Below are 13,627 nucleotides of genomic sequence, written 5' to 3'. Positions count from 1 at the left end.
GTAAAAAGAGACAACAGAAGGAAAGAGAATGCAGTAGTTAGAAAGAAAAAGAGAGGGAGCTGTCTTTGGTCTTTTGTGAGTAAGGAAACAGTCTCTTTCTCAGATGCTTCTGCAGAGGACTGCCTCTCTTCCTATGGGATTGAGAGGGCTCTTAGTGGGCAGATGGCTGTCTCTTTTCTTGTGAGGGTTTCAAAGGAAATCTCTCCTCTCTCAACAACGTGCTCCTGTCCTTTGTCCTCCCAAAGTGGGATCACTTTCCATGGTTTTTGAAACACATAAGACTGCCTCTCATCTTCTTGGACTGAAAGCCCTCTCTCTGCTCCTGTCCAAAATATGCCTGTCCCTTACCCTGTTTGTCTGAGAGCATCTGCTCTTGGACCGCAGGTGCCTGTCTCTTACCCAAAGAGAGGGAGCCTGGTTTCTGAAATCGTGCACAAGAGAGGCGTCTCTCTACCTCTCCCTCAGTGCCAGGGAGTCTCTTCGCCTGTGAGGCAGGGCCGGCAGTAGCAGGGTGTCAGCGCCTGGAGGCAGCTCAGGAGTGATGCTGATAGCTGTGTGTGTTTAATGTCGCTTATTATCCTTCCATATCTGCATCACTCTGATGTCAATTGTTGTAATGTATCACCCAGCCTTCCCTCCGCGTTCCCCGCCTCTCCGCTGCCGCGTTCTCTGTCAATACGGAATCATCTCGCGGACACTGCGCGTTCCCTCCACAGGGTGCCAGCGGTGACACCTAAGATGGAATGGGTGCAAGAGGGGCCAGGCCTCGGTGTCTTGTTGCTAATACATTTTCTACAAATATCTGCAGAATTGTCAGACATTATTGTGAGACCTCGAGCCGTATTACAAAAGCGACCCGCGGGGCGCAACGGGTGTTTGCTCTCGCTTTACGCGCCCCCGGGACACTTTGGTATTACGGAAGGGACTCCAAATGCTTGTGCGTCCCCTGCTGTAATACAGATAGTGCTGGCGCACATATATCACGAGCGCGATCATTAGAGGGCGTTCCCTCATTTGCATGGGGGCGTGGTGCCATGCAAATGAGGGAATCCCTTGGCCTCTGCACCCGCGCTGTATTACCGACTTGGACGTAGAGGCAAACATGCCTCTAGAGGGCGCACCGTATTACACAAGCGACCCGGGGGCACAACAGGTGTTTACTCTCGCTTTCCACGCCCCTGGGTCACTTTGATATTACAGAAGGGACCCCAAATGCTTGTGCGTCCCCTGCTGTAATACAGATAGTGCTGGCGCACATATATCACAAGCGCTATCATTAGAGGGCGTGCCCTCATTTGCATGGGGGCGTGGTGCCATGCAAATGAGGGAATCCCTTGGCCTCTGCACCCGCGCTGTATTACCGACTTGGACGTAGAGGCAAACATGCCTGTGGAGGGTGCGCCTTATTACACAAGCGACCCGGGGGCGCAACGGGCGTTTACTCTCGCTTTCCGCTCTCCTATCTGTAATATGGGCCCTTGGGGAAAACAATGCGGGGTTTTCTGAACCTTTCTTTGTTTTTTTGCCAAATGCTACAAGCTCATGTTAATAACTGTTAATAGAAGAAAAACCAGTGGCTGCTGCCACCTACGGGAGGAATATGAGATGTTACAACGCCACATACTACATCGTGGTAGGTAACAAAGTGGACGTTACATCGTCAGTGTTGTTACCAAGCTTGGCATTACAACGCAAGTCATTTCTACGACTTGCACTAGATGGGCACTGGACTTAGGAATAGTATAATTACTATTCCTACTCCAGTTAGCACAACAGCAGGGAATGTGTTGGACTTAAAATCCAACACATTCCCTGGTGTGCAACGCCATCTAGCGCTAGTCGTTGAAATGACTTGCGATGTAATGCCATGCGTGGTAACAGCGCGGACGATGTAACATCCGCATTGTTACCAACGCGCGTTGTACTGACAGCGTTGTGAACGCTGTCTCCCACGGGGAGTGGTGAAGCATGAAAATAGGAGGTGTGCGCTGGTGCATGCGGCGCAAATTACATCAACAAAATTGCCGACACGCATTACACTATCGTAACTTTAAAACAGTAATTTAATGCATGTCAACTATACATTAAATACATTTAAAACATTAAAGAAAAGAAAACTCACTTACCTTGCGGCACATCCGCACTCCCGTATTGTGTCCTCGAATCCTCCATGTGGGCGCCAGGCAACTCCCCCAACCAATCCTGGCCCTGTTCTCATGCAGCATGAGAGCAGCGCCAGGATTGCATGGAACAGGCTCTCTCAGCCCTCCAAAGTGCACTGAAGGCCTTTGCTTGGTCCCACCCCAGCTGTCCAAGACAGCTGGGCTGAGAGGTTTAAAGTGCGAATATCTGGCTGCCCGTCACACGGCAGCCGGCAAAAAGGACATGCGCACTTTAAGCATAAGTGCCCTGCCCATAACTTCTTTCTGCTGCTGCCAGTCAGCAGCTGCCCCGTCCCCGTCTAGGTGCTCAGCTCGAGGCAGGGTTATAGGGAAAAAAGTGGTTATACATTAACTGTATTACCATTTTATTTTTTGTCTCTGTGGCATGGGGGCCTTTCAATCAATGGGGCAACACTCCTCTGCCTTAATGGAGAAAAACATGGCATTTATCCTTTAGTGGTATGGGGAATTAAGCTTTCTTAAGATTAAGAAAGGTGGCAGGTTTACTGCAATTGAAAATTCATAAATACATTTTACTGAATGAAAGTGAGGCCACAGAAAGTGCAGAGCCTGGGGCATAATACCTTCTCTGAACTTGCTCTCCTCTGAAGCCCCTGAACTTTGCACCAGTAGGAACTTTAATACCAAACCACAAACCAGGGTAAGAGAGGGGTACCTTTGCAGGTCCTAAATAGGAATACATTGGAAATTTAGGAGGAGCCCCTGAGGCGAGGCATGGGTGACTATCAGGTAGGGGTGGGCGGAATTTGCGTAATTGTGTTACGCAAATCTCTGCGAAACGGTAAAAAATCTCTGCGAACACGCAGAAATTCCGCGAACACGCGGAATTGCTTGTTCGCAATGCTTTTTTCCTGTTCGCAATTGCTGTTTGCGTGCTCGGGGGGAAATATCTCGTGAACACACATTTTGAGAACACGAAGTTGAGAAATGCAGAATTTTGGGCAATTCCGCGTATCGCGAAATTACCCAAATTACCCAACTTCCGCAAGCAGAACGGAATTTACCGCCCAGGCCTACTATCAGGCTGAGCAGGTGACTATCAGGCTGAGTCCCTGAGGTAAGGTGTAAGATGTCCCTGAACCTGTGATTTCAGGGTGAGTTCCCTGCGAGAGGGGTAACGAGGTTCTGAGACGGAAACTATGCTGCTATTTCCCAGAGTGAGAGGTGGGGTGTTCCTGAGGCAGGGAATATCACAGTCAGTCCCACAGGTGAGGAGTGGAGGGGTTCTTGAGCAGTTGATCATCAGGTTACGCCCCGAGTGAGGTGTGATGTGTTTCTTGGCAGAAGTATATCCGGGTGAGTCCCTGAAGTGAGGGGAGGCGTACCTAAACCGGTGTGTCTCAGGGTGGGTCTCTGAGGTGCACAAGTATTGGTAGCTAGGGGACCAGTTTGACGCACTACCAGAAGTGTTCTATTTGTTTGTGGTTTAAGCAACTGTCGCCCACCTCTGATGGCCATCTAACAATTGGCCATTAATTAAATACATTAGAACACAATTGAGAGGCAAAAAGACAAGACACACATGCAAAATTAATACATGGAACACCAAAAGAAAATGAGTCAAAAAGTCCTTTAGTTGATTCTGTGACTTTTTAATGAGAGTCTTCTTCACCAGATAAAGTTAAGTGTATCCAACGCGTTTCGCTTGGTTACAGACTTCCTCAGGGCAAGATCATGTGTCTAGCCAGGTGCATTATTTGGTGCAGACACGTTGTAACAAATGACTCACCAGTGTTCCACGAAGGTTCTTATAGCCACAGTAGGCTCTGAAATTTGGTCAGCTGCCAGTAAGCAGACAAGCAAGGCTTTATGCAATTGTTGTAAGAAATGACATCCATCCTTATGGCACTGTGGTCGCAATGAGTGATTCAACCGACAGCGTTCGGCATTCGTACATTTCGACTGTGAATGAACGCTGAACATTGGTGAGGGGTGAAATACATCTTGGCAGGTATATATCAGGATGAGTCCCAGAGGTAAGGGGTGAGATACTTCCCAGTAAGTATATATCACAGTGAGTCCCAGAGGTGAGGGGTGAGATACTTCTTGGTAGGCGGATACCAGGGTGAGTCCCAGAGGTGAGGGCTGAGATACTTTTCAGTAGGCGTATATCTGGGTGAATCCCTGAGGTGAGGGGTAAGATGCTTCTTGGTAGGTGTACATCAGGATGAGTCCCTGAGGTGAGGGCTGAGATGGCCGTCTGTGGGCGTATATCCAGTTAAGTCCCATAGGTGAGGAGTGAGATGGTCCCCTGTGGAAGTATATTGGGTTGAGTCCCTGAGATGAAATGAAATGATTATGATTACGCACTTGTATAGCGCACGACTACCCGTAGGCATCTCGGCGCTTGTACGAATACCGCCGAGGAACCTTTCCTGGCCTTTCCCTGTGAGAATCCCACTCCTGGGCACCCCCAAGGTGAAGTCAGGCATCCTCAGCGTTGTTGGGGCCGTTGTAGAGATTAAGCAAGCTATTGCCCGAGGTGCAGAGTGGGACTCATGATTAGAATAGGCACCGAGGCGAGAATTATCAGGTCCGAGGAAATTGAGCCCGAGACCCGACGAGGCGGGAATTGAACCCTGGTCCCGGCCAGACTACTGCATCAGGGTCTGCCGCTCTAACCATTGAGCCACACTTCTCTATGAGGAGTGAGGTACATCTCAGTCGACGTACATCAGGGTGAGTCCCATATGTGAGGGGTGAGATACTTCTCAGTAGGTGTATATCAGGATGAGTCCCAGAGATGAGGGTTGAGCTGCTTCTTGGTGGACGTTTATCAGAGTGAGTTCCAGAGGTGAGGGGTGAGATGGTCTTCTGTGGGTGTATATCAGGGTGAGTCCCTGAGGCAAGGGGTTAGATACTTCTCGGTAGGTATATCTCAGTGTGAGTCCCAGAGGTGAGGTAGTTGGCATCTGTCTAGTTGACATCTGTCTAGTCAGCACCTTTTAGTTGTTTGAATCTCAGTGCTTCTAAGAATGTGTATTGTAGCTTCTATATAAGCCTAAAATGGATTATTTTCCATTCGTTGTTTCTGAGTACCTAAGTTATGACTTAGACATGGGACGTCTCTACCGGGTACCAGTGATGCTGGTACGCCATGGGCGTGGGCTTCATGGCATTGTGGTGTAAGTGCCGGAATACCTCGGTATTTTGATGCTGCCTCAGTGGCTGGATTGGGTCATACCAGGCCCTCTTTGCACTGTCCATTATCCCAGTCCTTGAGTCCTAGACCTGGCAGAAACTCATCCTTGCTACCCTCTCTTTCCACAGGACCCTCCTCCTCAACAATTACAGCTTCATGCGGGACTTCAACGTCTGGCACCCCTTCGTCACCATTGGCATTTACGCCTCCATGATCTCGGCCTCCATGAGCAACCTGATCGGAGCCTCGCGCATCCTCTACGCTTTGGCCAAGGACGACCTGTTCGGTAAGTCACCAATGGGCACTCCAATGGGTTCAGACCAGGAGGGTCGTTCTTGGGTCCCTTTGCAGTAGGACATTTGTGGAACTGGTCTTGTAAAAGAGCATCTTGAGTTAAAAAGTGCCAAAGGTGGATGATGTGGATGTACTCGGACTACAGGAAAGAAAGGAATGAAGGAAGGAAGGAGGTAGCTTTGCTTCATGGCTGAAAAATGCAAGGATGGAACCATATACATCAGTGTGGCTACCCATTCTTCATAAAGCAGGAGGGCCAGCAGCAATTTACTTCCTGGCCAACCAAAAAAAGCTCAAATTAAAAATAAATTGGAACGAGACGTGGGCAACCAAGATCATGGTAGTGAGTGTACCTGGGGAGCAAAGGAAAAGAAGCACAAGGGGGGAACAATAAGGAGGGTGTGGAGGGAGGATGGACATGAGAGAGAGACCGACACTGGAGTGCAAGACGTAGCACACAGATGAGAGCAACATAGAGCATGAAGGTGGGGAGAAGCAAGCAGGCGAGAGAGCAACAACATGAGCAAGGGAGAGAAGCACACAATTGAGAGTCAAGTCAAGTCAAGTCAAGTCAAGTCATAGGATTTGTATAGCGCACTACATACCCAGAGGGTTTCAAGGCGCTTAGGAAGGGGAGGAGGATTACTTGTCAAATATCCACGTTTTAAGTTGCTTTCTGAACGCTAGGTGGTTCTGGGTAAGGCGAAGGTAAGCGGGGAGTGAGTTCCATGTTTTAGCAGCCAGGTATGAAAAGGATCTGCCTCCCATGGTGGTCTTGTTGATGCGAGGTACAGTGGCGAGGGCTTGGTTGGAAGAACGTAGTTGGCGGTAGGGGGTGTAGAAGGACAGTCGTGAGTTGAGGCAATCTGGTCCGATGTCATAGAGTGATTTGTGTGCGTGGGTGAGCAGTCGGAAAGTGATCCTCTTATTGACGGGTAGCCAGTGGAGGTCTTTAAGGTGACCAGAGATGTGTTCGTTGCGTGGGAGGTCTAATATGAGCCTGGCTGAGGCGTTTTGGATTCGTTGGAGTTTCTTCTGGAGTTTTGCGGTGGTACCTGCGTAGAGGGTGTTTCCGTAGTCCAGTCGGCTCGTGATCAGAGCGTGGGTGACTGTTTTCCTTGTATCGGAGGGGATCCAGCGAAATGTTTTTCTGAGCATGCGAAGAATGTTGAAGCAGGAAGAGGAAACGGCGCTGACTTGTCTGTTCATTGAGAGTGAAGAATCCAGGATGACGCCTAGGTTCCGTGCGTGGTCTGTCGGGATGGGTGCTTTTCCGAGGGCTTCCGGCCACCAGGAGTCGTCCCATGCAGAGGGGGATGTACCTAAGATGAGGACTTCTGTTTTGTCTGAGTTCAGTTTCAGACGGCTTTGTTTCATCCATTCGGCAACTTCTTTCATTCCTTCGTGTAGGTTAGTTTTGGCGGTGCTGGGGTCATTGGTGAGAGAAAGGATCAGTTGGGTGTCATCTGCGTAAGAGATGATGTTGAGGTTGTGTTGGCGTGCGATGGACGCGAGGGGGCTCATGTATACGTTGAAGAGGGTGGGACTGAGTGAGGATCCTTGTGGTACGCCGCAGATGACTTCAAAGGCCTCGGACTTGAATGGAGGAAGGCGGACTCTCTGTGTTCTTCCGGTGAGGAACGAGGTGATCCATTCAAGTGCTTTTCCTTGGATTCCGATGTTATAGAGGCGTTGTAGGAGGGTGTTGTGGCAGACTGTGTCAAAGGCTGCGGAGAGGTCGAGGAGGATGAGGGCGACTGTGTCTCCATTGTCTAGTAGCGTTCGGATGTCGTCTGTTGCTGCGATGAGGGCGGTCTCGGTGCTGTGTTTTGCTCGGAAGCCAGATTGTGAGGGGTCGAGGGATTTGTTGGCTTCGAGGAAGGTGGCGAGCTGGTTGTTGACGGCTTTCTCGATGACTTTGGCCGGGAATGGGAGGAGCGAGATGGGGCGGTAATTTTTGAGTTCGGTGGGGTCCGCTGTTGGTTTTTTCAGAAGGGCGGTGAGTTCAGCGTGTTTCCAGTCTTCCGGGAAGGTGGCGGAGTTGAAGGAGCAGTTGATGACGTCTCTGAGGTGCGGAGCTATGACGGAGTCTGCTTTGTTGAAGATGTGGTGAGGGCATGGGTCTGTGGGGGATCCTGAGTGGATTGAATTCATCAGGCGGATGGTGTCCTCAGTGGAGATTGGGTTCCAGTCGTTGAGAGTGTTCACGGGGGGAAGATGATCAGCAAATGGTAGGGTGGGATGATTTCCGGGTTGGTTGTCAAAGCTGTTGTGGATGTCTGCAATCTTGTTGTGGAAAAATGATGCTAGGGAGTCGCAGAGGGTTTGAGAGGGGGTGATGTCGTTGGAGTTGGCCGAGGGATTGGAAAATTCCTTGACGATGTTGAAAAGTTCCTTGCTGTTGTGGGCGTTGTTGTCAAGTCGATCCTTGAATGCTGTTTTCTTGGCTTTTCGGATCAGTTGGTGGTGAGTGCGGGTGGCGTTTTTGAAGGCGTCCTTGGTGCTGGTGGTTAGGTTTCTTTTCCAGGCCTTTTCAAGGGAACGGCAGAGTTTCTTGGACTTCTTGAGATCATCGTTGAACCATGAGGCCTTCTTGCTGCCAGGTTTACTTTGCCGTTTTTTCAGTGGTGCTAAGGTGTCGGCGGTGTTGGATAACCATAGGGTGAGGTTGGCGGCGGCTTCGTTAGTGTTAGAAGAGGGGGCTGGGGAGTTTTGAAGGAGCGATGCGGAGATTTGGTCCGTGGTGATTTTGTTCCAGTTTCTTTGCAGGGTAGGTTGGAGGAGGATGTTGGGTTTTGGTTTGTTGTAGGAGAAGTGAACGCAGCTGTGGTCAGTCCAGAGGAGGTCCGTGGTGTGTCCGAAGGAGACATGATTGCTGGATGTGAAGATGGGGTCGAGTGTGTGACCTGCGATGTGGGTGGGGGAAGTGACTAGTTGTTTAAGTCCGAGGTTGGCGAGGTTGTCCACGAGGGTGGCGGTGTTGCGGTCGTTGATATTTTCAAGGTGAAAGTTGAGGTCTCCCAGAAGGATGTATTCTTTGGAGGGGAGCGCGTGTGGAGTGATGAAGTCCGTGATGTCTTCACTGAATTTTGCGCGGGGTCCTGGTGGTCTGTAGAGGAGGGTGCCTCGGAGTGTGGTTTTGGGGTCGATGTGGATCTGGAAGTGAAGGTGTTCGGAGTTGGCGAGGTTGGCGTCAGAGCTGGTTGAGATGCGGATGGATTTCTTATGGACGATAGCGATTCCTCATCCTGTGTGGCTGGTACGGTCTTTGCGAGTGATCTTATAGTCTTCAGGGATGGCAATGGTGATGTCTGGTGCGGAGGAAGCGTTCATCCATGTTTCCGTAAGGAAGGCGATGTCCGGAGAAATGGTGTCTAGTAGATTCCATAGGTCAATGGCGTGCCTGTGGACCGATCGGGTGTTGAGAAGGATGCATTGTAAGTGGTTGGGGTCGGGAGCCTGATGTGTGGTTGTAGCGGGGATGAGAGAGCAACACAGAGTGTAGGGGAGAGAGAAATACACAAAGGAGACTGCTCCAAAGCACGTGCACTCTGATCCAGTGGTTAAGTAAAAAGAAAAAAGTAGTTCTCCAAAAGTGAGCAATGGAAGCACACAAGTAAATAGGGTATTCTCCAGTAGTAGGACAAATACATAATGATCAAGGCAAGCCATCGAAAAAGAAGTAGGAGTGGGAGGAATTTGTAGAGTTTCATGCCTCTGAATTTCGTGGAGTTACATATAAACTCCGTGAAATTCTGTGGCATGAAACAACCGGCAGAAAATATGCATTTTGCGCTGCTGGAGCTGAGCAGATCATGGTGCCTCTATTTTTTTAAGATCCAATCTTTAGAATCCTTTAGTCCAGCAAACCTTAGTTTTTACTTCCGTCCACCCCACTAAACAAATATTCAAATATTCATATATTTTTTTGAACAATCAAATGTAGAAAAGGATGCAACATTTTCAATTTTGCTTCTTTATTTGTATATATTTTATTAAATGCATTTCCTAATTTTTATATTATTTGATCTTGTAAAACAGTGCCAACCCCCTGAATAGGCCTCACAGACCCACAGGGGACCTCAAACTACAGCTCTAGTCCTTGCGCCGAGACACATCCATAGTGCCTAGACTCTTCCTTGTGGAAAGAATTGCTCAAAGAGGCTCTTTAGCATGAACACAAAGTAAACCTCAAACAAAAGCCAAGATTTAAACATAAGTAAGATGTGGTCCATAGACACAGCACACCATTTACTGCAATAAATGTGTCACTTTAGGCCTGTTTTCTGCTGAGTACACTGTTCTTTCTTACAAACTCACTATTCAACTTTGGAAGGAAAGACAGACCCAATAAAATCATGTTATGACTTTTCATAGAGGCAACACTTTTAATTGTTTGTAAGTACCATTTTATACAAGATCTGCTGAATGGGTGCAGTTTCTTTCTCAAGAAACCTACACATCTGTATAGCATTCAGATTTCTTTTGTATCAAAGTCTGTTTAAAAGGGCAATCTAGTTATTTATGACTATTTTATCGCATAGTAGACCTATGTTAATTTCATATCTCCCTATACTAATTCACCACTAATCCTCTTTGGGTTCCGGAGTAGCGTGCTACTCGCCGAAAAAGCGCTTCAACGCCTTTTCAGAGGTAGTAAGCACTATACATGAATACAATTACAATAATTTGCTTTTCTTTGTAGTATAATTTTCCACTCTTTTCCACCGTGGGGTATAATTTAGTCCACCATTACTGAATTATTCCAGTAGTCCTGGTCATACTGCAACTGATTTCTCAATCTACTACGGTCTCTTGTAGAAAGCCATAGCCGCTCGCCCAAGCTACTCATAGAGTCAATTGTCCGAAGTGAGTAACCTTGCTATCAACACAGGAGTGATGTAACACCTCAGAGGCCCCTGGACAGGATTAATAAGCAACATCTGTACACCTAATGCCTGCTTGGGTGAGTTCTTAGCCTCAGGGCTGAGGTCTGTCAAACAACTCCTGTCCTGAAGGAGATCTTAAATTGTAGAGCTCTTGAAACACACAAAATTGACTTCAAAACTCTCCACCAGCTTTTTTTTTGCTGAAATTGATCTGATTATCTCCCTGTTTCTTCTTGGAACCTTGTTGCTAAGATCCATGGACCAGGAGCCATCTGTTCACTTGCACCACTTAATTCCACTTACCTTGACCACTCTAAGTAGAGGCTCTGACAGCTTAGAAGGTTGCCTGAAAGCAGGCCCGCGAGCCGGCGAGCCCCCGCTCTGCGGTACTCGCTGTGATTCATGCTGACATTAGAAATACTCCATCACCATTATTTGGTCTTGCATTTAGGGCCCTCTTAGCTGGTAATTTACTCCCCAATGGGAGGAAGCGGCAGCACAGAGGGAGGGGAAAAAAACCAAGCCACTTAAAGCAAATAGAAATTCTGCACAGAGAAGAGACAGAGCGGTAAGGGCTCGCTCGAAGGAAGGAATTATCCTGCCGCGAGCACGAGATATAGTGGTTGGAGACCTTGAAGTAGTTGTGTTGTAGATGCATTTTTATAGCATCTATTGCTCTTGACAAGACCCTGAAGTGTGTTTTGTTCAATAGGTATCTTACTCCTCCATTGGTTATGCTTGGTCAAGAATATGGGTTGGTTTGCCCGCTTGTCGGGAGCACCATCTGAACCAACTCTCGGAGACTGGAAAAATGACATGGATTGGTGCATGGTGGCTGAAAAGGTTGTTTATGAAAGCAGGGGTTGCCCCAGAAAGTGGGAGCAGGTTTGGGGTAAGTGGAATGTCCATAGGGGAAGTCGGTGCACAGCCCCTCCACGCTTTCTGTTGCTGTCTCTATCTCTAATGTATGGAGAGGTGGGACCAGGCCAGAAAGCCTGAAGTAACAGTGAGAAATGTATGGATGCTGAATGAACCATTTGTACACACAGCTACTGTGGTGTATTTGCTGCCATATGATTTGTTGTATAATCAATAGAAAAAGTTTAGGAATAGAATATGGGTTGGCAATATGTCCTCTGTGAGAAGTGTTTTGGTGATGTGTGTGATGACCAGTGGGGTGTTCTTATCATGTCACATATAACCAATCTTTTGCTTGGAGTGGAGTGAAGAGAAGTGAGAAATATTCTCTTAAACTTATGCATATCATTGTTGGGTTTGGATGATAGAGTGTGGGTTTTTGGCTGTGCAGGTGAGAGTGGTGTGTGTGGCATGAGTTGGACACATAGGAGGTTAAATACACAGGATGCTGGGTTAAGGCCAGGCCCTGCAGATAATACCCACTGCACACACCAAATGTCTTGTGCAGGGGGCTGATTCAGCCTCTGCTAATGGGAAAATATATAAGAAACACCGTCCGCAGCTACTATGCACAGCATAGGTTTGGATTAACATACCCTACACCTGAGGAAGGTGTAAGGGATACATATACAGCCTGCCACTGGACAAGGAAGAGGGAAAGATGCACTCCTAATGCCCTTGGTCAAGGATCACTTATTTCAAAATAAATCCTCTTGCCCTTGAATAAAGCTGGAGGTGAGATCTGGCAACTTTTACTCTAAACAAGTGGGCAGAGAATAAGAGATAGGACACACGACTCCCACCTGGGGCAAATCAGGGTGTAGAGCAAAGCTACCCCCTGTCATGGGGCCAAGTAAAGGGTTAAAAGCAGCAAATCCCCTCTCTCTCCAAACATTGCCCAAAGCAGGAAGGGGGATAAACTGCTGCTTGGCCTGCACCCCAGTGCACTATTTTTTATTGAAAACATTGAGCCTGGAAAACTATCACCTGTTCCATGCCACCTTCATTCTCTAAATAGGTGGGTGGATCAGAGCTGGGGCAGTAGGCAGCTGCCCCTGCACCCTGTTCTCAGTCCCAGCTGTCCTACTTATCCTTAAAAGATGAGGGGCAGCTGCTCTGGCTCGCACTCTCTTAAGTGCGCATGACGATTTGGCGGCCTAAACCGTCATGCGTACTTTGCATGTTATCCATTCAGGCTGCATTACAGCCTGGGTGGAGAACATGCCCAGGCTCCCTGTCCCCGTCTGAGCACCATACCATGGCGCTCAGACCAATCACAATGCTCAATTGCAGCGCTATGATCGGTTTAGGGGAGCCTGGAAGCCTGGGTGCTTCCTGCCCTGGATTTCTTGAAGTGGGCCTCTGGCGAAGAGGACCGAGAGGCGGAAGCACACAGGTAAGTGATTGTTTACATTTTTTTTCATTCCCTCCCCCGCGACCCGCCCCCCCCTCACCACCTTTAAATATCAGCCGCCACTGATAGTGTTTAACACTGCATTTTGCTAGTTTTTTATTTGATCCAAAAATATTTCTTTGATGTGGACTTCTTCCTTATGACAGAAGCATCAAAAATGGTGCAAACTGATTCGCCATCTATTTGTTGACGGGGCCCCAGTGAGCTTGGAAATTCCTTGCTAAACATCACCCACTATGGCACAATAAGAGTGTTGGGGCCATATGTATCAACATACAGTTTTGCGATTCCTAAATAGCGATTTTTAAGGAATTGCTATTTGGAAATCGCAAAATGGTATGTATGTAGGAAATCGCTTCTTTTTAGCGATTCTTTAACATTCCTAAATTGCGATTAGCAAATTGCTAATCGCAATTTTCCCATTCATTTCTACGGGCCAGGAGGCCCATAGGAATGAAGGGGATATTTGCAATTAGCAATTTGCTAATCACAAATTGCGAATATTTTCAAGGGTGCAGGGGTGTCACAAGAACACCCTGCTGCGCCCCTGAAAATGACATGTATGGGCATATGAGCGTCATATGGCACCTTTGGATTTTGAAAAAATTGCTTTTTGAAAAGAATTCGCAACTTACCACCAACTACAAGTTGGTGGTAATTTGCGAATCCTTATGGGCATTTTTGAAAATATTTTTTGTTGTTACATTGCATTTAAGGAATCGCAAAATTTGCGATTCCTTAAGTGCAATCGCAAAATAAGGAATGGCAAATTTTGCGATTCCTTATT

At 47.9% G+C, this 13,627-nt stretch overlaps 1 protein-coding gene across 1 annotated transcript in view; it reads left to right on the top strand.

The window, feature by feature from the left end:
* The window catches only part of LOC144790700 (solute carrier family 12 member 9-like), a 525,473-nt gene that overhangs the window by 281,515 nt on the left and 230,331 nt on the right, over positions 1-13,627 (top strand). The window contains exon 7 of the mRNA XM_078665423.1: positions 5,454-5,611. Coding sequence (XP_078521549.1) covers positions 5,454-5,611 — 158 coding nt within the window. The remainder of the gene's footprint in view (positions 1-5,453; positions 5,612-13,627) is intronic.

The sequence above is a fragment of the Lissotriton helveticus genome, chromosome 11 (assembly GCF_964261635.1).
Source record: "Lissotriton helveticus chromosome 11, aLisHel1.1, whole genome shotgun sequence".
NCBI lineage: Eukaryota > Metazoa > Chordata > Amphibia > Caudata > Salamandridae > Lissotriton > Lissotriton helveticus.
This window is presented reverse-complemented; position numbering and strand designations above follow the sequence as displayed.